Source organism: Bos grunniens, chromosome 21 (genome assembly GCF_055505025.1).
Source record: "Bos grunniens cultivar Pamir isolate PY7600 chromosome 21, Bosgru_T2T1.0, whole genome shotgun sequence".
Lineage (NCBI taxonomy): Eukaryota > Metazoa > Chordata > Mammalia > Artiodactyla > Bovidae > Bos > Bos grunniens.
Window position 1 is genome coordinate 24,650,852 of NC_141185.1, and position 25,305 is coordinate 24,676,156.

A 25,305-nucleotide genomic window follows, 5' to 3' on the forward strand; every position below is an offset into this window, starting at 1 on the left:
CTCTGTAGGTAAGTTTAGTAGAAATGTCTTATCTTTTCGTCTTTCAAATAATTTCATCCTCATAGCCATTACGCTTAACTGTTTCCCTGTCTTCAGCCTTCCTGTCTTTCCTTCCCACCTCCTCTTCTTACCTGGCTACTCAACCTTTAAGATCATAGCTTAAATGTGAGTACACCAGAAAAGTCTTCCATGACCACCCTCACCCATTCACCTGCCCACCCAGAAGCAGGTGTACACACACGTGTACATACACACACACACACACTCTCAGTAAGGACCTCTCTTTAATGATGTTTTTGAAAACTATACTCACCTTCATAGTATCTCTCCTGAGTTTTAGAAATTTTTTAATGTTTGTTTAATTTTGATCTTTCTTATTACCCTCCATAAATACTTATTCATCATTGTAGCCATAGTGCCTGGCAAGTGAGTTAGGTACCAAATAAATTTTGGTGAATTTGTTTAGTGAATTATCAAATTTGGTGAATTAATCAAGAAACTCAGTAACTGTTGAGTGCTGGGCACTTTGTTAGTGCTAGCTGTGGGCTAACATGTATTTCTAGAAGCCAAGTCTTGAGACAGTTTGTTACATAGGTGATAATTTTTTTTAGGGCCAGTTTAATGATTGTGAGTTCTAGCTCAGATGAGGGTATCTATAATGTTATGTGTCTTTAAAAGAAAGGTACAACTGTAAAGCGTAAATGCCCAGATTATTTGAAATGATAAAATTATTCTCCATATCCCTTCAGTTCAGTATAGAATAGGCATAATAACACTATTTTATAAATAAACCCATTCTTTGTGCTGTATGTTGTTAGTACTTGTGAGGAGCCACAGGTACTTTGATGTGAGGTAAATAAAACACATAAAGAGTTTAGCCTTTAAAAGCACCATAGATTTATTTATATGTAATTTAAAAATACATAAATGGGGGGCTGCTGCTGCTGCTAAGTCGCTTCAATCGTGTCCAACTCTGTGCAACCCCAGAGACAGCAGCCCACCAGGCTCCCCTGTCCCTGGGATTCTCCAGGCAAGAACACTGGAGTGGGTTGCCATTTCCTTCTTCAATGCTTGAAAGTGAAAAGTCAAAGTGAAGTCGCTCAGTCATGTCCGACTCTTAGCGACCCCATGGACTGCAGCCTACCAGGCTCCTCCATCCATGGAATTTTCCAGGCAAGAGTACTGGAGTGGGTTGCCATTGCCTTCTCCATAAATGGGGGGCAGTGGGTGGCAAAGTATAACCTGGGGCTCCTGAGAAATCCCCAGAACCTTTTGAGGTTCATAAGGTCAAAACCTTTTTCACTCTTGCTGTCTCACAAGTGTACAGTGAAATTTTCCCCGGGGTACCTGACATACGATATTGTATCAGATTTAATATGGAAGCAAGCAGATAAGAGAATCCAACTGTCTTCTATTAAGCTAAACATTAACGAGATTTACAAAAAAGTAAATAATTCTACTTTTTATTTGGAAAATGAATTATTCGTGTTAACATACATTAGATTAAGTATTCTGAGACAAAATGTGAACCTCTTTGTCTCTAAGGAGATTTTTCTCTAACCTTTTTGTCTCTAAGGAGACAAAAAATTCCCAGGTCTGCTAAATGCTCACTGTATTAATTAAATTTTAAAGAATGTGTTTGTCACAATCTGGGTTGGTTAATAATGGAAGCCCATTAAAAAAGTAATCAGAGACTAACATGTTTGTTAGCGTTTTTTCACCAAAGAAGAGAGCCTTAGCTACCAGTAAATCAGATCCCATTGGCGAAGCCACTTATTAGAAAACTGTGTACCAGGTTGCCTTAAGCTGATACCATTAAATATTTTACTTATTTTTTATCTCTTGTTTTCATTTTTTTTCTCCCTGTAGTTTTCTGGTTCTGATGTAGTTTTATGGTCATAAAATCATAAAAGTGGAGATGACCTCGTAGGTCTACCTGTAGAGAGAAAATTGGCTGAGTATTAATTCACATATTCTTGCCTATAATGACAGATTCCCTTATTATCAATTAATACTTGTATCTGATTGTGAGTGGTACTTCTTTGTAGAAAGATTAAGGTGCCAATATATGGATTTGACTTCCCTGGTGGCTCAGACGGTACAGCGTCTCCCTACAGTGTGGGAGACCTGGGTTCAGTCCGTGGGTCAGGAAGATCTCCTGGAGAAGGAAATGGTAACCTACTCCAGTATTCTTGCCTGGAAAACCCCATGGACAGAGGAGCCTGGTAGGCTATATACAGTCCATGGGGTCGCAAAGAGTCAGACACGACTGAGCAACTTCACTCACTCATGTGGATTTGAACGTTCTGGTGTGAGACAGCTATTTTTCATTGTAAATGTATAAAATGACCCTCTAGTTTTTATGCATCAGATTTTTAGCCATGACTAAGATCAGTCTTTCCTCAAGATCCTTTAGTGTGTAGGCAAAATCAGTATGGTGGCCTATAAGGACAAATGTGATATGTATTCACTCTTGTCTTTAATAGATACATCCAGCCACTTGGAATATAGTGTGATAATTTTTGCAATAATGAAAATCATAGCTCTGGGTCTAACATTTTTAAAATTAATAAGCTTTATTTTTATAGAGCAGTGTTAGGTTCAAGGGCTTCCCTGGTGGCTCAGATGGTAAAGAGTCTGCCTGCAGTGCAGGAGACCTGGGTTCGATCCCTGGATCGGAAAGATCCCCTGGAGAAGGAAATGGCAACCCACTCCAGTATTTTTGTATGGAAAATCCCATGGACCGAGGAGCCTGGTCAGCTACAAGGGTCGGACACGACTGAGTGACTTCTCTCTTTAGGTTCAAAACAAAAATGAGCAGAAAATACAGAGACTTCTCATGCTAATTTTTAAGTAAATTTTTCAGTGTTTGAGAATAGAACTTTTAGAGATTGAGCTTTCTTTTTTCTTCTAATATTTTTAAGGAAATCTGAACTGTTGCTTCAGTTGTAAAATAGTCTTAGAGCAGGCAGTGATGTTCAAAATTATGCCATTGACCATTAAACTGTCAGAACATGAGAATGAGAATTTGGGAATGGGTTTGTTAGATGGAGGAAAGTAGCAAGTAATGCAGTTTTCTAGGGAATCAATAATAGCAATAAATAAAAGGATTACCAAACAACATGAAATACCCTATTGATATTACACATGAACTTTTCATCATTATTTTCTTGGCTAGTTTCAGTCAGATAAAGTAGTCTTTTGACCCCATAATTGTTATTAAATATTCATAGATAATTCTAGAGTAGAAAGTATCATGTTTTAGGTAAAGGTTTTGTGATTTTTACAGCTGAAATTCATAGATAATCATTATGAAACAAATACAAAAGAAAATCAAGTAAGTTGAATACCAATTTTATTTGTTAAAAAAATACAATATAATGATAACACATAAGCACAAATATTATAAGGGAAGGACTTTGAGTAGTGAGACTGAGTGCTTTTCTTCCTTTATAAGTATGAATTGTATAAAAGGGTTTTTTTTTTCTCTGATGATTTTTTGTGTTAAGGAAAATGTTATCTTTAAACTTAAGATAATACTGAAAGGAAAGGATAATTGTAAGGTATTCCTTTAAACTGTCTAAATATTTTTGCCATATTGTTTAGCTTGTAAAATTTTAAGTGTGTAAAATGACAGAAGAAAACTCTTACCTTTTTAAACAATATGTTGTGAAAAGCTAAGTTGCCTTGTTACATACTGTTTTTATTGCTTTTTAGAGTCATTTTTTAAAATTAAAATCTTTTTATCAAAATTTATTTTAATCTACAAAAATGTGATTTATTATGAAAAGTTGTATTTACATTAAACTTATAGGAGCACAGTTACAGGGAATATGTTCATTCAGAAATAGCACTATTGAAATAAATCTTTGCTCCTACGGTTGGAAATCCATATCTACCTACCAAAAGTATTTGTCTTAATGTATTTACAGATTATTTGGAAACAAAAGGGTTTTTCTGAAAATGAGTTGTTTTACTTTAGCTCTTTAAGAATCATTTATATCTCACATTTTATTGATAGAAATGTATATTTTAGTAGTTTGCAGTAAAGTAAAAGGTGTCATTATATTCTCTTTTTTTCACTAGGCATTTTTATTACCAATTTGCGAAGCAGCAGCTATGAGAAAAGTGGTAAAAGTATATCAAGAATGGATCCAGCAAGAGGAAAAACCTTTGTTCATGCAAGAGCCTGAAGAAATTGTGATCTCTTCTTCAGACCTTCCATGCATTGACAATGTCACAGAGCGTGATATTTCAATGGAAGAAGGAGAAAAAAGAGAAGAGGTAAAATAAGACTTATGTATTTTAGTACCTAAGTGTAATAGATAAGGTTTTCACAGAAGTGTGATGATATGGGATAGATGGGAAGATAAAGATACTTTTCAGTATACAGTTGATCCTTGAATAATGTGAGTTTAAACTATGTGGGTCCATTTATATGAGGATCTATTTCGATAGTAAATATTACAGTACCACATAATCCATAGTTGGTTAAATCTGTCGATAATGGAGAAACTATGGATATTGAGAGCCAACTATAAGTTATATGCAGATGTTTGCTGCTCAAAGGGTTGGTGCCCTACACCCAATGTTGTTCAACAGTCAATTATATTTCACAGTTTAGATAATATGTTATCTCAGTACTCTATCCCAAAGCTCTTTGATGTCACAACTTTAAAAGAGCTTGTATTCTGATTCTTTCAGTCATTGTCTAGATCAAAATTGGATAATATTACAAAAGGTATAATATTTTAAATTGTGGTGGGAATTCCCTGGTGGTCCAGTGGTTAGGACGTGGTGCTTTCACTGCTGGGGCCCAGATTCATCTTTGGTTGGGTAAGAAAGATCCTGCAAGCTGCACATCCCAGTCAAAACAAAACAGTGAGACTAAATCAAAATGGATGCTGTAGTACATACACTGAAAATACTTTTATTTGGCTGTAGCTAAGAGTTGGTGGTTGAGAGTGATAAGAAATGTGAGATAGACAAGAACTAGACCCTGTTTAATAACTTGTATGCTGTCATGATGGACTTTGATTACATTCTGGACACTGGAAAGATTCATAAATATTCATAAATAGAAAAATGGCATGGATAGTTACAAATCTCAGAAGGCTCATACCAAGCTTAGAGTGGAAGATAGCTAGCGTTCTTGTCTGGAGGCAAGGACACTAGCTAGGAAGTACCAGAAGGAGATAATAGGCACCTGATAGAGGACAGTGGCAGTTGCAATGGAAATATAAGGGAGAAGACAGATTTATGAGCTCCTTTGATGGTGAAATCAAGTTTTGATGACTAATTATATGTGAGGAATGAGAAGGTGTCCCAAGCTTTTTCTTTTGCAACCAAGTTAGTTGCCATTCACACATGAACAGGAGTGAAAATAAGTGCAAGGATGGTGATTATGTCCAAGGAGGCTATATTCGGATTGGTAGAAATGAGGAGAGCATGCTTGTATAAATTTACTTTTAAGTGTCTTGAATTGTGGGTTATTCAGGAAGAACTGTTCAGAAGATACCTGATGGAGAAGTATGGAGCTTAAGAGAACAGTGTAGACTAGACCATGATATATTATATTGGCTACTCGGACAAACCTGAGTTACAATACTGCTTCTGGTAATGAAACAATAGTTTGATTAGACTAAATCTCCCATATATTAAAATTGTAAGTTCTAGGCAGAATACTAAAAAAAAAATAAAAAAAAAAAGAAGATACTAGGTACTGTTGAATGACCAAAAGCAGAAAGAAATTAGAAACTTAAAAAAAAAAAAAGAACAACATTGAGTGAAATTTCTGTTTAACTGAGGGAACTCCTTAATCAGCAGGACTTTTGACAGCTAACACTGGCAGAAAGCTGCAGTATAAATGGTTTGAAGTGTCTGTATTCATCTATCTTTGGATAACAGGAATTTTATTTTTCTTAAGTAGGATAAATAGAAGCTATTTCCTTTTATTTAAGTCATTTGGATTCTGGCATTTCCTTTAGAAGAGGATTTATCTTTTACAAAGCTATAAATAATACGATCCCATTCTTTTCAAGATTTATTTATTTACTTATTTGGCTGCGCTGGGACTTCCTCTAGTGGCAAGTCAGGGCAGGGGCTACTCTTTGTTGTGGTGTGCAGGCTTCTCATTTCAGCAGCTTCTTGTTGCAGAGCACAGACTCTAGGCATACTGGCTCAGCAGTTATGGCTTGTGGGCTCAGAAATTGTGGTGCACAGGCTTAGTTGCTCTGCATCATGTGGGATCATCCCAGACCAGGGATAGAACCTGTGTCCCCTGCACTGGCAGGCAGATTCTTAACCACTGCACCACCAGGGAAGCCAAAACAGTCTCATTTTGAATGTGTAAGTGTAAAATGGGAGGTTTATACATTAGATAGGTAGAAAAATGTCTCCGTATCTGAAATAATACAATTTCTGACTGGTCCTGATGGGTGATTTTTTTTTTCCTTATATTTTTGTCAATGAGAAATTTTTTTTTTTTTGAGAACTTTTTTTTTTTACAGTGTACATACATGTTACTTTTGTAGTCAAATAGGATATCTTCTATTTTGAGATGTTTAACAGAGGGACCTAGTACTTTCCAGTTTACTTCTTGAACTTACTGACTTGTCACAGCATTCTTAATTGATAAAGTATTAACTTGATATTTTGCTTCAGGAAAATGACACCAATGTTGCTGATCATGTTCGAAATTCCACTTGGCCTAAAAATGGCACCTACCAAGATCTTCTTCATAATGCTTCTGAAGAAGCCATAGAACAAAACATACGAGCTGGTGCCCAGGCAGTTTTGCAGGTAGATCACTTTTTGTTTATTTTTATAAAATGAAATAAAAATCATTAACTATTTCAAATACATATTTCAATATTTCAGTGTAATTTTTTAAATACAATGAACCCACCACACACATTTATCAATTACTGTTATATCCTATTAATGTTGTTTTTTCCTTAACCTTCACATCATAATGTATATTGATAAACATTGCATTTTTTTTCCATACAGTTTTAAAATTTTTATAAATTGTGTCATGGTATTACTGTCATCAGCAACTTTTTACATTATCCATTATGTTTTTGAGATTTCTTATTGATATATAGCCATAGTTAATTCATTTAAAACTTCTTTGTGGTATTATAATTTATGATTATTTTGCATTTTCTTAATAATTTTTTGTTGATGGTTTTTGTATGTATGTGTTGATGGTTTTTTAAGTTGGTATTTTAAGATGGTTTCCAATTTATCAATATTCAGATAATGCTGCATTGAACATTCTTATACATGTATTTTTGGGTACGTGTTGGACAATTTCCCTAGGATATATAAGTGGAATTGCTGGGTTGGAGCGTTTGTATGTTATCAGTTTTACTTAACTATTAATTGCCAAATTGTTCTTCAGCATGATTATATTTTACATTCCCTTAGTAATGCTTATAAGTTCTTATTTCCTTGTCTCTTCCTCATAGCTTATATTGTCAGATTTTAATTTTTGCTGCTCCTGTGTATATGAAATGTTATTCTTTTTAGTTTGTGTTTCCCTGTTTTAATTTACTTTTCCTTTATCACTACCGAGTATCTTTTCTTATGTATGGCCTATTAATGTTTTTCCATTATCCTTTTGGATTTTTTTTTTTTGTTACTGATTTTTAGTTCGTTGTATTTATTCATATTTTAAATCTTACTGTTCTTGTCAAGGCCACATGTGACTTCTCCATTGTTAAATCACATGGAGTTTTTCAGTCCTAATTTTACCAGATTTGTCAGCATTTTACAGAGTAGATCATTCCTCTCTGTTAAAACCATTCTTCAGATGGCCTTCAGATATCATCAGATCAGATTAGATCAGATCAGTCACTCAGTTGTGTCCAACTCTTTGCGACCCCATGAATCGCAGCACACCAGGCCTCCCTGTCCATCACCAACTCCCGGAGTTCACTCAGACTCACGTCCATCGAGTCAGTGATGCCATCCAGCCATCTCATCCTCTGTCATCCCCTTCTCCTCCTGCCCCCAATCCCTCCTAGCATCAGGGTCTTTTCCAATGAGTCAACTCTTCGCATGAGGTGCCCGATATCATACACTCCTGTTTTTCTATTTTCTCCTAACTCACTGGCTACTTCTTAGGTTTTTGTTTTCTTTTCTTTTCTTTTTTTTTTTTACTGATTTTTCAAAATATTTCCGAACTTTCATGTTGAAGTACCCAGGAACCAGTTCTTGGCTCTCTTTTCTATGTAAACTTATTGATGTCTTATTGATCTTATCCATTCTTAGGGCTTTAAGTGTCATCTCTACACTGCAACTTAGACTTTTTATTTCTAGTCTGAGACTTATTATCTGAATTCTTAAGAGTCCTGAACTCAAATATTCAAATGCCAAGTTGGCATCTTCACTTGACTATCTAATAGACATCTTAAATTTGACATATCTAAAACTTGACTTATCTTGTTCAACAAACATGGTCTTCCTGCAGTTTTTCTCATTTCATTTGATGGCAGCTCTTGTTTTCCAGTTGCTCAGGCCATCTTATTTCCTGTGTTGCTTTTATACCCTATGTCTAATTTGACAACAAATCCTGTCAACTTTCAGAATCTATTTAGAATCTGACTACTGTTCGGCACTACACTACTTCTTTTGTTCAGGCCTCAATAATCTTTCATCGGGAATATTGCAATAAATTTCTAATTACTATTCTTGCTTCTGGTCTTGCACCTGCCATCACCCTGGTATATTCTCAACCCAATAGCCAGAGGGATCCCATAAATCAGATCATGTCATTTTTCTGTTCCAAAGCCTCTGGTGACTTTTCATTATCAGTTTTCCCAGTGATCTATCAAGCCTTTACATCATTGCTCCTCAAAGTATGTGGTCCACAGACTAGTGCCAGCCCACAGGTACTTACAAAATTGAGAGTGAAAGTTTAGAAACTTAAGTCATTTAATATCCCTTGATTCTGATGAGAAGTTTGGGTTTGTATTTCGCATGTCTTTTTCTCATTTCCTTTATCCTATTCATTTTTTTAAACTGTATTTTACAATAAGATTGGTCTGCAAAAGACTCGGGGGAAAACCTGTACCTCACCATTGGCAGTATAAGAAACTCTGCTTCATGTGCTCTGGCTGTTTCTCAACGCACCTCCCACTGCTTTTCCCCTTCCTCACTTCACTCTATACTTGGTAGTCCTCACGTATGCTAGGCCGGCTCTCACCTCAGGTCATTTAAACTTGCTTTTCCTTTTCTTAGGAACATTTTTCTTCCAGGTTGCTACATAGTTGACCTTTGTCTTTTCTGTTTTAAGTCATCCTTATTTATATTCATTTTCTGCTCCCTGTCACTTGCTTTGCTTACTGGGTTCCACGGGACAGTGAGATGATAGTGAGGAATCCTTGTCTTGTTCTTGACTTTTGGCATTACTTCCATATATTCAGGTTCAGGCAGAACTTTTCAAGTTCAATTGCTGTTAAAACATTTGCTGTAGTTCCTGATAAATACTCTTTTTCAGATTTAAGAAATTCTACCTTTTTTCTTAGTGTGCTAAATTTTAAAAAAATGAAAAAGTGCTAAGTGCTTTTCTTGATGCAGTGTGATGATTCTACCTTTTCACATTTTAATCTGTTGATCAGATCAGATCAGTTGCTCAGTCGTGTCCGACTCTTTGCGACCCCGTGAATTGCAGCACGCCAGGCCTCCCTGTCCATCACCAACTCCCAGAGTTCACTCAGACTCACGTCCATCGAGTCAGTGATGCCATCCAGCCATCTCATCCTCTGTCGTCCCCCTCTCCTCTTGCCCCCAACCCCTCCCAGCATCAGTCTTTTCCAATGAGTCAACTCTTCGCATGAGGTGGCCAAAGTACTGGAGTTTCAGCTTTAGCATCATTCCTTCCAAAGAAATCCCAGGGCTGATCTCCTTCAGAATGGACTGGTTGGGTCTCCTTGCAGTCCAAGGGACTCTCAAGAGTCTTCTCCACCACCACAGTTCAAAAGCATCAATTCTTCGGTGCTCAGTCTTCTTCACAGTCCAACTCTCACATCCATACATGACCACAGGAAAAACCATAGCCTTGACTAGACGGACCTTTGTTGGCAAAGTAATGTCTCTGCTTTTGAACATGCTATCTAGGTTGGTCATAACTTTCCTTCCTAGGAGTAAGCGTCTTTTAATTTCATGGCTGCAGTCACCATCTGCAGTGATTTTGGAGCCCCCCAAAATAAAGTCTGACACTGTTTCCACTGTTTCCCCATCTATTTCCCATGAAGTGATGGGAGCGGATGCCATGATCTTAGTTTTCTGAATGTTGAGCTTGAAGCCAACTTTTTATAGGGTACATTATATTATTAAATTTTGCTGATGTCAAGGCATTCTTATATTTCTGAGGTAAATATTACTTGGTCATAAAGTATTATATTTTGCTTGAGTTGAATTGCTATTTTTTGAAGATTCTCGTCTGTGTGTTCTGAAGTACCTCTTACTTTTGTTATATAGTCCTTATCTGGTTTTGATAACTGGGTTATAGTTTTATAAAAATAAATTTGGTAGTGTTTTTTTTTCTTTTTTTGTTTCTGAAACATTTTATGTACAATAGGGATCATTTTTTGGAAAAATTGGACAAAACTCTGCCTGTAAAGCAGCGTAGGCCTGGTGTTTAGGGATGGATCAGGGATACCTTGATTAGCAGTTCACTGTCTTTGTATTGTACCTCTTTTCTACTGTTTCTTGAGTCAGTTTTGGCAGTTTATGTTTTATCTACAAAATACCCATTTTATTAAATTTTCAGTTTTACTGGCATAAAGTTATTCACTAAACTATCATTTTAAAATTCTCCACTGGGTATGTAAGTACATTCTTATTTTATTTCTAATGTTATTTGTGCCTCTCTTTTGCAAGTCAGTGTTGGTAGACCTACAGAGTCAGCTCTTTCCACAGTTTTAAAGTTAGCTTAAGTGTTCTTTGCTCACATGATTTTACAACTATCTTTTGTTACAGAGTTCATCCAGGGAATTTAAATCAGAATTGTGGGTATGGAAGATGTAATGTTCTTGGTTCACAATAAATGTAATGTTCTATTCCTCCAAAGTGTTTTGAGAACCTTTGCACATACCTGTCACTAATATAACAACTTTGTCCTCTATAACAAAGTATAATTAATGATATTATAATAAATTTAATTAAAGATACATATTGATAGATCCTGATTAGTAGTACTGTAATATGCAGTCTGTTATTAACAAAACAGATATGCATACATAATCAATAAACATGAAAAAAGAAAATAGATGATTTTGAACACCTCATTCAGAAAGTTCACCTTGTTTGAGGTATCTATCATCTTGATTGAGGTATCTATCCTCTTTTATCCTAAACTGTTTTTATTCTTTCCATTTTATGACAGTAATAAGGTTATTTTGTTAAAGACTCACTTTTAAAAATTGCTGTTTTTCACTTGGTTTATTTTCTTTCAATGCCTGCTAGTAATTGTATATTTGTCTAGATAAACATAAAAATAGATTGAATGAATTTTAATTTCCCATATCAAGCTGGTGGTAGAAGCAGGATTAGAATTAACCTATAGTCTAATGCTTTTAAGTTTGTTGTAGATCACCTAGCATCTTGAATTTTTTCCCTTTAAATTTTGTAACAAACAGCTTATGATTTGTTTTACTTTAGGTGTTTATTATAAACTCTTCAAACATATTTCTTCTTGAACCTGCAAATGAGATAAAAAGTCTTCTGGATGAGCACACAGATATGTGTAAACGAATTCTTAACATTTATCGGTTCATGGTTGTGCAAGTATCAATGGACAAAAAGACTTGGTAAAAAAATGCTTTTTTTTTTTTTTTTAAAGTGTATATGCACATAGTAATTTCTAGAGGAATAGTGTCTGAATAGGGCTTGTAACAATATTGTACAGGCTTCCATTATTAATGAATGACTGTAATATTTTAGGTAATAATCATGATGGCAACAATGTTCTCCTTCACTTTATCTCAAATATCTTTGATCAAATTTTACAAGATCCCTTTGTTTATCTTTCTAAAGTGGGCATTGATGGCCTTCCCCAAGAATGAATACTGGCATGCATGTATGAATAAATGAATTTACGTATGTTTGAATGAATGATTAAATAAATGTTTGAATGTATGACTGCTTGATTCCTGAACCTGATATTCAAGGCCTTGTACAGTCAGGCTCCTGACTACTTTTCTAGCCCTTTCTCAAGCCTAAATTCTGTCCTGCAGGATGCAGTCCTACCTGCCAGCTTTATCAGGTTTGCTCTCTCTTAAGCAGTCTGAACTTTTCTTTAGAGAATCTAATTCCTGTCATCTTTTCTTGTTGTTACCATAACTATCCTTAGATTCTACCTTCCTTTCCTCACATACTCTTCCTCTTTCCGTTCTCTTCCTTTCATTCTGTGTTTTTACCTCTGTCGTTTTGTGGTTTTGCAGTCACTAAATTGTGTCTGACTCTTTGCAAACCCCTGGATTGCAGCATGCCAGGCTTCCCTGTCCTTTACCATCTCCTGGAGTTAGCTCAAATTATGTCCGTTCAGTTGGTGATGGACACATATACAAGTAATTTAGGAACTAAGACAATTTTGACAAGATCTACAACAGAGATGAGGATGAGATGGTTAAAATAGCATCACCTGTGTTGTAGATCTTTTCAAAATTGCCTTAGTTCCTAAATTACTTGTATACATGTCTTTTACCTCACTGAATTAAGATGGTCTACAAGGTATATACTGGCTGTCTTGTTTTTATATTTCCTACATTTCTTAGCATAGTATCATATATTATAGATACTCTATAAAAATTTAATTGAAATTAAAAAAAGGACTTTTAGAGAGATGAGAAGAGCAGTTCTTCAGTTTTTGTAAAGATACTTGTTCATTGTAAAATTCAAACAAACAAAGAAAAGTTTTAGAAAGAAAATAAAAGTTTCCCGGACGCTCGTTCTCTACAGGTAATCATCGTTTGTCCTTTGGTGAACATTTGGCTGACCAAACCACATCGAGTCACATAGTGTTATACCGTGTGTATGCACCAAATCTTAACTAACCACCTCTTGGTGGACATGTAGTTACTTGTTTTGTTGTTGGAGGAGAGAAGGACAGTAAACATCCTTATTATGTATATAATTTTCCTCTTTTGACTCATTCTTTAAAAGTGGGGGTACTTAGTAAAACAATATGCCTAGTTTGTTTTGTTACATATAGAAAATAGTTTTATTTTAAAAAAAAACTTTATTATCCATATTGATATAGTTAGAAGTAGTTACTGTTATTAACTTATTTGGAGCACTTTTCTGTGTCACATCTTTTTAATCTTTTTACATCTAATTTTTTCTTAATCCTTGTAGCACCCCCATAAGGTAGATAATTTTACATGGTGATTCTTAGGCACAAAGAAATTAAGTAATTTATCATTGTTCACACAGCTTTGTTTTGAACTGTGGTCCTTTTGACTTCAGAGCCCAAGTTATTGTCAGCCAATAACTTTTACTTTGAACCATTCTTTGTTAGTCCCTCCCTTTTTTTTCTTTTCATATGCTTTGAATCAGTGGTCTTGAGCCAGGTTAAAGTGAGAGACTTCTGTATGGAACACAGTTTAAAATTTTTTGTAAGTTCCCTTGAAGTCATAGCATTGTGAAAGATTACTCACATATTTACATTGAATTTACAGGACTTTATAATTCATTATTGTATTATAAAGTGAAAAGTTAGATATATGAGTGAATTGGAGCTTGACCACAAATCAGAAAGTTTTACTTGGAAAATCCATTATTTATTGAATGTGTAGTTGACTTTAAATGGCTTTTTGTTTCATATAGTGAAACTGGAAGCCTAAAGGTTACAAATACATTACCTCTGATTTTTACTTTATGAGCTGAATACATATATTTATTTAGTTAGTAAGTTCAGACACTGTTTATTGAGTGATACTTTTATATTTAATTCTACCCTCACTTCCCAGAAAACCATGATACCTACATCTGGGACCTCTTGCTGCCTCTGGCACATTTCTCACATGGACTGTCCCACATATTGCTGTGCCCAGAATGGGCCTGCAGACAAGCCAAAGAAGAGGAAGCTGTGATAGAGACTTGGGCTATTAGTCTGTCTATATACCCGCCCAAATCCCCTTCTCAAACTTTTTTTTTGGCATATGGTTGGGTCAGTTTTTGAGTTACCAGGTGCACATAAGGTAGTTTTATGGTCTTAATATTAAGCGTTAAGGAAAGAGAGGCATGGTAAGGATAATATAATAGGATTGGGTGACTTGCAGTACACATCGAGGATAAAGAGTTGAAAGATGACCAAACTAGAAAGGACAGAAAGAAGCAATGGAGTAATAATCCTTGCTTTCTCATCAGGCTCATTGTGATCTTTTAGTCTTAAAGTATCATGCAGTTTTTGAAATTGAACCTGGTACAATTCTAGGTACGAAGTTTCTAATGTTGTAAAGATGAGTGAGGTAGACAGACATCAAGGTAGAACTGTATTGTAAAGACAAATGAGTGTTCTTCAGACAGCTCCGTAAGGGGGGATGGGAGCAGTCTCCATATTCTCACCCCTAATTGATCAGCTTTTGTACAAATTTTTATTTGATGGAGAGGTATTATGGCTGAAAAATGGCTTGTGTAGATTTGTAAAATGAAAATTTATATTTTAATATATAAAGAATTTGGAAAATTTGAAAGATATTTGATATTTGAATTATTGAAAGATAATACCATTTTTATAGCAAATATTAATTTCAAAGTTATTCATTAACCAAAAGCAAACATATGCAAGAAGGAAACATTAATTAATTTTTTTACTTTAAGGGAACAGATGCTGCTTGTGTTGCTCAGAGTCACGGAATCTGTACTGAAGATGCCATCACAAGCTTTTCTGCAGTTCCAGGGGAAAAAAAACATGACTTTGGCAGGTCGACTTGCAGGACCACTTTTCCAGGCAATAAAAATAAATAAATAAATAGATAAATAGGTGGATAGATACGTATTTTTTCTTAAGATTCATTGAGCCCTGAACTTGTTTCTTGGGGAAAAAAGCTTTAAATCAGAAGTCATATTAAAGGAGCTTTTGTAGAGCCAAATAAAAGTTGTATATCTAGTAGTATGTTTGCCATACATACAAACTAACAGCCTAGCAGAATAGATGAGATACCAGTCAGGCCTATGAAAAAAAGTGTTAAACTGATGACATTTACTTTATCTCTTGTGGGGTACACTTTCATATGATTGCAAAAAGATGCCAGAAGGCTTTGTGGTAATGATTTGATTGTTTGCGTTATGAGTTTCCAAGTCTCTGGCATTGTTAGAAAAACAAAACTTCTTTTAAGTTGTTCTGTAGTTTAAAAAAAAGTAAATCAAGATTCTTTCCCACCACGATATACTGTTAGACTTTATCCTCTTCACGTCTTCATTTGAAGTATCAGTAGTAGTTGATGATATAGGAATTACATGTTGTGTTTTCCAACCCAAGGATAGAGTACTGACTTTACATGTGTAATAGATTATTTGGAGAACAAAAAGCAAAATAATGTTTTTTTTAAAGACAAGACATTAAATATAAACACATGGATAAAATGGCTCTTAATGTCAAGGATAAAAACTATCTCAGATCTAAGTCTTGGCCATTTAGTGTAGCTTTTCAATTTAATATTTTTTTCCCAGATGGTGCTAGTTTACCTAAAATTCTGTGTTGATAATGAATAAGTCTTTCAAATCAGCTACATTTATTATTTAAATTCCTCTTGACCATTAGTCTTTTATTCCCCCCCCCCCCCCATCATTAGAACTAACCCCATGGTGAGTGCTATTGGATGATACAATTTTAGCTTGCTATATGGAATAATATTTTTGTTCTCTGAATGGAGTGGAAAGCACTAGTTATTACTATTTTATGTCATAAACTCTGCTTATTTTTATCTTTATGTTTAATGTTAAACTTATGTAAAATTTGTTGAGTTATGCTTTTAAAACACTTTGTGACTATTTCTTCAATAGGATTTTATCTTCAGTAGAATTCTATAAAGTCTCAAGAGTATAGTCTGATCATTAATTTCTGCCCTTTTATAAATAAGTTTTTTATTCTATGATTGAATTTGTACGGAACACCTTTAATTCCACTGGTGTCTTTAAAGTCAAATTTAATTTTATCAAGTTTACATACAAATTTTCAGAAACATGTATCAATAAGTTAAATACATCTCTAGTAACTTTTTCTTTTAGAATATTCAAATTGTGTAGTTAGTGATTTCAATCTTTTTTTGAGAATGTTAGTAGTTCAGTAACTACTAATTACTCAGTTATTTCAACCTGTAATAATGTGGAGACTTGTCTCTTTTTGAACAACATGTACTTAACATTAATGTAATGTACCATGAAAGGTAGTTAAACTTTAGGGAGATTTCTTTTCAGTTTTGGTAACTTGTCCTAATGTTAGAATGTTGGAAATTGTCAGCTTTTGAAATTTGGAGTAGATGCTAATGAGTGCGTGCGTTACTTTTATAAGTATTATGTACCAAGAAAGGATATCATGGATATTATGTGATTTACAGTTCTACTAGTTTGGGGATAATTTTTTAATAATTTATTTTGAACATATTTCATTATTATTTCTGATTATTTGTCTTTATAGACTCTTATAGTTGCCTGGATTAAAGCAAATCTAAATGTGTACATCTCTCGGGAACTTTGGGATGACTTACTCTCAGTATTGTCATCGTTGACCTATTGGGAAGAGTTAGCCACTGAATGGTCGCTGACTATGGAGACACTAACTAAAGTTTTAGCTAGAAATTTATATAGTTTGGATCTCAGTGATTTACCATTGGATAAGCTGAGTGAACAGAAACAAAAAAAGCACAAAGGGAAAGGTAAGAGTTATTCACAGAGATGCTTCATATAAATTTGTTTAAATAATTTGCTCTGGGAGTATCAAGCCAGGGAGAGGAGTGAAGGTGAAAGTCATAATTTCTCTTAATTATTCCCTCCTTAATTTACTCTGAAGGTTAAAAATTTTCAACAGTGAAGCATGTACTTACCTGGTAACTGTTCTTGAAGAACCTTAAATTCAATGGTTCTGTGCATATCTAATAAAGTTAAGTAGTCCAGAATCTTAAATATTTTATTTTTAACAATTAACCAAACTGAAAAATTATAAAACACTCTTCCTTTTTATCATACACATATTTTTTATTAAAACTTAGAAGGTGATTTCATGTTACTATATTCAATAAGAAGTACTTGGGAAATTCTTTTGAAAGCATTTCCTTAGTTTTAACTAAAAGCAAACATTCCCTGACTATGGATTATATTTCTATCTAATGTTAAAAAGCTGGAGAGGGCCGGTAACATAGTGATTATATCAAAGAAACATGTCTTTATAATACTAGTAATAGTGCTCTATCACTAAAGTCATGTCTGACTCTTGTGACCCCATGGATGTAGCCTGCCAGGCTCCCCCTGTCCGTAGGATTTTTTAGGCAAGAGTACTAGAGCAGGTTGCCATTTCCTTTTCCAGGGGATCTTCCTCACCCAGGGATTGAACCTGGGCCTCCTGCATTGCAGACAGATTCCTTACCTACTCAGCCACCGGGGAAGACTTTTATAATACTGAGTTTGCTAGGATTTTTTGTTATTAATAATTAGTTGCTATCTAGAGATGACACGAGTCACATTTCATACTTAACAGTCCAAAGTGGTAAGTATGTGACCAAACTACTTTTTCCTGGACTGTTTATTTCCCAAGTGGCTATTATTGGCAGGTAAAGATAGAGTAACTTCCTTCACAGGATGGATTTTGGTTAGTTCATTTTCTATCATTTTTTGCTTGTCTAAATGTTTCACTTCTATATGAAATAAGTGGGTGGCAGAGGATTTATTATCACTTATTGTTGATGGTGCCTCAGTTTTGGAATGTGATTTTTACACAATAAATTTCAAAAAACCCTTTCAGTACACAAGCATGTTATCTAGTTACTTTATGAGTAAACCTAAGAATCTGAGGCAGAATGGCATACATAATTTGATGCAGTTATTGATGAGATGACAGTGCACTGAGATTGAACATCTGCATTTCTAGGAGTGGGACATGAATTTCAGAAAGTTTCAGTTGACAAGTCATTTTCTAGAGGATGGAGTCGCGATCAGCCTGGCCAAGCCCCAATGAGGCAGAGAAGTGCAACAACCACTGGTTCCCCAGGCACAGAAAAGGCAAGGAGTATAGTACGGCAAAAAACTGTTGGTATGTACTTTTTAAAATCATGAGAATTGTATGCAGTGATATGTTTATAGTTCTTAGTAACAACGTATGCAAACACACAGTTTTCATATCAGTTGTTTTTCTGTTGCTAAATGAAAAACTTCTATAGCAAAACTTATTTCAGGACTACTTGGAGTCTGATGACATACTGTGTTATTCCTTTATGCTAGTAAGATGTATCTTACATTACTGTTTTAATGTAATTTATTTTACCATTGATGTCAATAATTTTAAATTGTTATTTTACAGAATTGAGAAGTAGAACTCTAATTCACTCTACAGAACTCATGCATTAACTGATGTAGTTTCTAATAAACATGAAAAAATAGGGTAGCTTATTTTCAGTGCTACATTTATATAATTGTATTGGCTTCACAGACTTCCAGTGAGGAATTTACATTTTCTGCTTATAGACAGCTGAGGCCAAGGTAGAGTATATTGCTGGGTTCCTTGCTGCCTTTAACAAGTAGGGAAGACCTTTCTAGTCTTGGAAATATCCACAGAGGGCAGTGACGGAAAGAATTTCTGGATGTGAGATCACTTGGCATCTGTGGACCTAGTTACCGTCTTGCTCCTTTCTTCTCAGATTTAAAACCTGGTCTTCATCATAGTAGAAAGAGTGCTGCAGTGAAAAGCAAGAGCACTTTGTCCTGATCTCTTTTCACTCTCATCACTAAATAGCTCGATAACCTTGAATAATTTACTGAACTTTCTAGACTTTATTTACTTCATCTGTGTAGTTGGAATGATAGTATCTCATATGCCTGAAACAAAAATTGCTAGAAGTTACTTTAGGCTTTGCAATCTGATTCTGTGAAAGTGGAGTTTTCTGTGGGAATGTATCTGTATTTTATAGAGTCTATGAAAAACACTTACTTTAAATAAATTTAAAATTGTAAGATATGTCTTCTATAAAGGAGGTGTTCTAAAGTGTTAAGAATTAGAGTTCTAAAGGAAGAAACAAGTAAAAAGAAAAGAAGGAAATTAAAGGTTTTAAAAGAATTTAAAATGTTTAGTTTAAAATTGTTCAAAAGAATATTTTCACAGTTGTCTCCTGCCTGTAAAATAACTATAGAATTATATTGATTGTATGTCAAGCAAGAAGAATAAGAAATTATACAAGGAAAAAGGATACTGGATAAAAATGAATATAATACTTAGATATTTTGGTATAGAATTATATTTTGAAATTCTTATGGAACATGTTGATTACATCTGAAATGCCTTTCTTCATTTTATGTTAAGGTCACATGTATAGAAAATATTTCTGTATTGGTTAAGAAGGAATTCTAAGTTTAAAATTTTACTTTATTTTACTTAAAAATAGAATATTTTTTAAAGGTTATATATATTTTTCTGATTTATGCTTAATGTGAAAGATAAAAGTTTAAGGAAGCGTAAAAACATCTTAGGTATCTAATGAGAAGAAATCATAGCTAACATGATGGCATATTTCTAATCTTTATAAAAGCATATAATGATTAAAATACTCATCTTAAGTGCATGCCTGACTAATTACTTTCTGATACTCTGTCAAAATCTTATCTGGCTTGTTCATTGGACTGACCAATCAAAAGTTTAATGCATAATAAATTTTGTTCAGAAACGTGCCTACATAAAGTATTTAGAAAATACTAAAAGGGAAACACATTAAATTAGGATATTCTTTAGACATATATTTTCTTAAATTTTTAATTTTTTATGTTTTTAGGGAATGTACATAGTTAAAAATTCAAACTGTGATAAAGCATATATGTATTCTAATAAGTCATTCCTGCATCACTGCTCCTCACCCACCCAGGTCACCCCATTAGAGATAACTGCTATTACTAGTTTTTGAGGATTTTTCTAAAATTGTGCATATACTATAATGTATGCATGGCTTTTAGTCATTCAAATGAAAAATACTTCTACTTACAGTGGAAGCTTTGTTACAAGCATTGAGGATACATGTGAGAACAAACTTAATAAACTCCATTGAAGCTGACAATTCTTGTGTCAGGGGAGACCCATAATAAGCAGATAAACCAAACATCAGGCAGTATTATGTGCTATGAAGAAAAGTAAAATAGGGTAAGGGGCAAGAGTATAAGGATAGAGAAATGGGACTGTTAGGGAGGTCAGTGAAGGCCTGTCTAATCATATAAGAACAGAGACCTGAATAAACTGAGAGGAAGCATCTAGGGAAAAGTGTTCCAGGCAGAAGGAAAAGAATAAAAGCCCTAGTCTAAGAGTGTGCTTTGTTATTTAAGGAAGAGTAAAGAGGCCAGACTGGTTCCAAATAGGAAAAGGAGTACATCAAGGCTGTATATTGTCACCCTGCTTATTTAACTTATATGCAGAGTACATCATGAGAAACGTTGGACTGGAAGAAACACAAGCTGGAATCAAGATTGCCGGGAGAAATATCAATAACCTCAGATATGCAGATGACACCACCCTAATGACAGAAAGTGAAGAGGAACTAAAAAGCCTTTTGATGAAAGTGAAAGAGGAGAGTGAAAAACTTGGCTTAAAGCTCAACATTCAGAAAACGAAGATCATGGCATCAGGTCCCATCACTTCAGGGGAAATAGATGGGGAAACAGTGGAAACAGTGTCAGACTTTATTTTTGGGGGCTCCAAAATCACTGCAGATGGTGACTGCAGCCATGAAATTAAAAGACGCTTACTCCTTGGAAGGAAAGTTATGACCAACCTAGATAGCATATTCAAAAGCTACTTTGCCAACAAAGGTCCATCTAGTCAAGGCTATGGTTTTTCCTGTGGTCACGTATGGATGTGAGAGTTGGACTGTGAAGAAGGCTGAGCGCCGAAGAATTGATGCTTTTGAACTGTGGTGGTGGAGAAGACTCTTGAGAGTCCCTTGGACTGCAAGGAGATCAGCCCTGGGATTTCTTTGGAAGGAATGATGCTAAAGCTGAAACTCCAGTACTTTGACCACCTCATGCAAAGAGTTGACTCATTGGAAAAGACTCTGATGCTGGGAGGGATTGGGGGCAGGAGGAGAAGGGGACGACTGATGCTGGGAAGGATTGGGGGCAGGAGGAGAAGGGGACGACAGAGGATGAGATGGCTGGATGGTATCACTGACTCGATGGACGTGAGTCTGAGTGAAGTCTGGGAGTTGGTGATGGACAGGGAGGCCTGGCGTGCTGCGATTCATGGGGTCGCAAAGAATCGGACGCGACTGAACTGACTGAACTGAAAGAGGCCAGAGTGAGTGAAGTGTAGGGTAAGAAAGACAAGAGTGCAAGGAGATGAAGTCAAGCTGTAATGCTGTATCTTAATGATTATTGCATATCAGAAAATGTCGAACGCCTTGCATCAGATGTATATTACATGACAGTACCATAATTTAACTTGTATCCTGAAGATGGGCTTTCAGTTTATTTCCAGTTTTGAGGTGTTAAAAATGACACAGAATATAGTTATGTATACTTCTATAACTTGTGCTTGTATGTGGATATGTCTATAGGTTTAGTCTATAGTATTTGAAATTAAATTGCCCTAAAACAATGAAATACCACTACATATCTATCAGAATGGTTGAAATCCGGAACATTTATAACACCAAATGCTGACAAGGATATGGAGCAACAGTAACTCTCATTGGTTGTAAGACTGCAAAATGGTACTGCCACTTTGGAAGCTGGTTTCGTAGTTTAGAAAAGTAAATATATTCTTACTGTAGAATCAAACCGTCCTTAGCTTTTATCCAGGTAAGTTGGAAACATATGTCCACACAAACATTGGCATGCAAATATCTGTAGCAGCTTTATTCATAAACTTGGAATTTATGCCAAAACTCAGAATCAACCAAGATATTCTTAAATAAGTAAATGATTTGACAAACTGTGGTACATCTATACAGTAGAATATTATTCTTTGAAAAGATACAGTGAGCTATCAGGACATGGAAAAAAATATGCAAGAGTTCCGAATGCTATTGCTAAGTGAAAGAAACCAATCTGATAATGTTATATACATGGTGATTACAACTATATGATATTATGAAGAAGGGAAAACTGAAGAGACAGTAAAAAGATTGCTGATTGCCAAGGAGTGGAAAGCAGGCCAGTGAGGAGGGAGAAATAAGTGGAGCACAGAGGGTTTAAATAGAGCAGTGAAACTATCCTGTATGGTACTGTAATTGTGTATACATGTTATACATTTGTTAGAAGCCTGTAGAATGTACAGCACAAAGAGTGATCCCTAATGTAAACTATAGACTTTTGTTAATAACACTATGTTTTGAAGCTTAGAAACCAGGCAGTAACTTCTCTAGTTACGAAAGTCCTTGATGGCTGCTTCTGGTAGAAGCTGTTGTGTCCACATTGAAAAAATCTGTTGTATAATGTAGCTACCTTCGTTAATGATCTTAGTTAGATCTTTTGGATAGCTTACTGCAGCTTCTACTTCACCACTTGCTGCTTCTTGTGTACTTTTATGTTATGAAGGTAGCTTCTTTCCTTAAATCTCATGAATCAACTCTGCTAGCTTCAAACTTTTCTGTAGCTTCTTCAACTGTCTCAGCCTTCTTAGAATTGAAGCAAGTTAGGGCCTCACTCTGGATTAGGATTTCGCTTAGAGGAATGTTGTGGCTGGTTTGATATTTCCAAATAACTTTCTCCTTACCAGCAATTAGACTGTGTTGCTTTCTTATTTGTCTCTTCAGTCTTAATTTTCTCCAATAATTTTTCCTTCGCATTTACAATTTGACTGTTGGGAGCAAGCAGTCTAGCTCTTGGCCTATATTGACTGTTTACTTGTCTTCCTCATTAAACTTAATTATTTCTATTTATAGCATTTGATTTACAGTGAGAGATGTGTGACAGTTCCTTTCACTTGAACACTTAAGAGACCATTGTAGGGTAATTCATTGAAGTTGGGCCAGTTTCAGTAGCTTTACAGAGATTCTGTGATACAAGCTTTAAATTAGTAAGTCCCCCAAAATCTCTGTAGCTAATTCATTGTTATTTTCTATAGTGTAGATTGCACAGCTGTGTGGCACTTAACAGATTTCCAGGTAAACATAAAGATAGTAACAGACGGAGGGGTGTCTTTTTGAAGAATTCATTCAGGATCATAGCACACAAACTTATATCATAGTGATTATGGGGAAAGTTCCAAGGGAAATGCCCAAGCTCTTGCTTCAAGTTGGTGGTAGAAAAGAAAGAATAGAAAGAATTGTTATTTCCAAGGAATGACCTAACCCAAGGGGGAAAACATCAAGACAGCTTGTAATTCATCTGTGGAATCGAGAATTTGATTCAGTTTGGTTCTAAAAGAAATATCTCTTTTTCATCACATCTGATTATCACTGTAGATGGTATTTTACGTTTTGTGTTGATAAGCAGCACTTTAGGTTTTACCTTTGTGTTTATATCTTTGTTCTAACAAGTTTTAAGGAATGATTATCTTGAAGTCAACATAACTTACTTCAAATTGGATCATAAAATTGTTGACCACTTTCACAAGAGGGAGAGGAAGCCAGCAGAAAAATATGAGTAGGGTCAGACTCTGACATTCTGTATATGGTTTCTGTTTAAAATACACTTAACCTTTAATATAATACATGGGAAGTCATACACTGAAGGCACGTTGTTGCCTTTTCTGAATATATTCGAACCTTCCACATTTTGCTATACATAAACATAAAAAAGCTACTCTTAAAGAATCTGTTATTTTGCTAGCATTAATAAATTTGGGGAATAGGGACTCTTAGATTATTCTTTTCCAGTGATAAACTCTATGACATGCATCTTGTTTTTGGTTAGTAATTTTTTTGGTTTTCTCTTCTATATGTTCACAATTAAAACTTTAGTTTTTTTTCAAATGATTTTGCTGTGCTTATCCAAATATAGGTACTCAGTCAGTAAAGATTTATTGAGCTCATATGTGCCAGGCACTGGAGATATAAAGATAAGAAGATAACAGTTTTTGCCTTTGAAAAACTGTTAGGCATATAAAATGTACAGTCCACTAAAAATAGATTGTAAGCTTTGTAAAAAAGAGGAATTCTTGTTTGTTTTGCTAACTGCTGTATTGCTAGTAAATTAACTATGTGGGAAAGTCTTAAAGCTTCACAGATGAGATGACATTTTATATATGAAGGAGTGTCAAGAAGAAAAGAAGACCAAATATATTATGGACTCATAAAGCCATGTTGTGAAAGAGCATGGAATTTTCAAGAAATGGTATAAAATTCTGTGTGGCAGTAGAATGGAATAACAGGAGGAGGAGATCAAGTTTCAGTGGATATTGTGGTTGGATTGCAAAGGCCCTGTTATACTTAAGGGATTGAAGCATTGGGGAACCAGCTGTTTCTAATAATCAGGAAAACCTAAGATTTTTGAAATGATGGTAACATTCAAATATATATGTATTATGTCACCATTACACTAGATTTTATGCAATATTGTATCTTTTAAAATCTTTATACCTTCATTTATTCAAGAATCTCTTAAGTGTTAAAAAGTACTTGAGATATAAACTTGACTATTAATTTATTTCTAAGGGTGTCAAAATTTGTCTTTAATTTTGCAAACTGGTTACTTTTAAGAAATTACCAAATACAACTAAATACAAATGAAAAAAATTTTAATTTAATCTTTTAAGTTTTTATGTAATATAGTTAAGATTTGCATAAACACAAACTTATTTTTCTCAATAACTTGATTCTTCATGCTGATTCCAAATGCTATTTTCTATAAATATTTTTACTTAAAATTTTAAAATTTAGATACTGTTATCTTTAAATAAGAGATACTGATGTAATTAAGCATTCTTCTTCTATCAGTAACAGATACTAACCATGAGATTCAATCCTTTAGATTATGAATTACATATAATTGTCTAAAAAAGACCTATGAGTAACTTTGAAACTTTATTAGGGAAAAGTATGAAAGTAGGAATTTGCTCTTGGAATTCAGCTTCATTAAGAAGAGTGGCTCAGTGTGGCTCAGAAAAATGCCCAAATATGGTACCCAAAATCTCTTGAAACAATTGATATGGAGTCTTTGCAG

General features: G+C 34.7%; 1 protein-coding gene across 16 annotated transcripts in view; it reads left to right on the forward strand.

The window, feature by feature from the left end:
• Positions 1-25,305, forward strand: part of RALGAPA1 (Ral GTPase activating protein catalytic subunit alpha 1) — a 214,175-nt gene that overhangs the window by 72,444 nt on the left and 116,426 nt on the right. For 15 of the 16 annotated variants that reach the window (XM_086363567.1, XM_086363565.1, XM_086363574.1 and 12 more), the window contains 6 exons: positions 4,087-4,284; positions 6,664-6,801; positions 11,671-11,819; positions 14,833-14,962; positions 16,652-16,889; positions 18,098-18,259. In XM_086363567.1, the coding sequence (XP_086219693.1) occupies positions 4,087-4,284; positions 6,664-6,801; positions 11,671-11,819; positions 14,833-14,962; positions 16,652-16,889; positions 18,098-18,259 (1,015 nt within the window). Of the gene's footprint in view, positions 1-4,086; positions 4,285-6,663; positions 6,802-11,670; positions 11,820-14,832; positions 14,963-16,651; positions 16,890-18,097; positions 18,260-25,305 lie in introns of those variants that run through there. The other variant, XM_086363580.1, reaches the window with a different exon arrangement.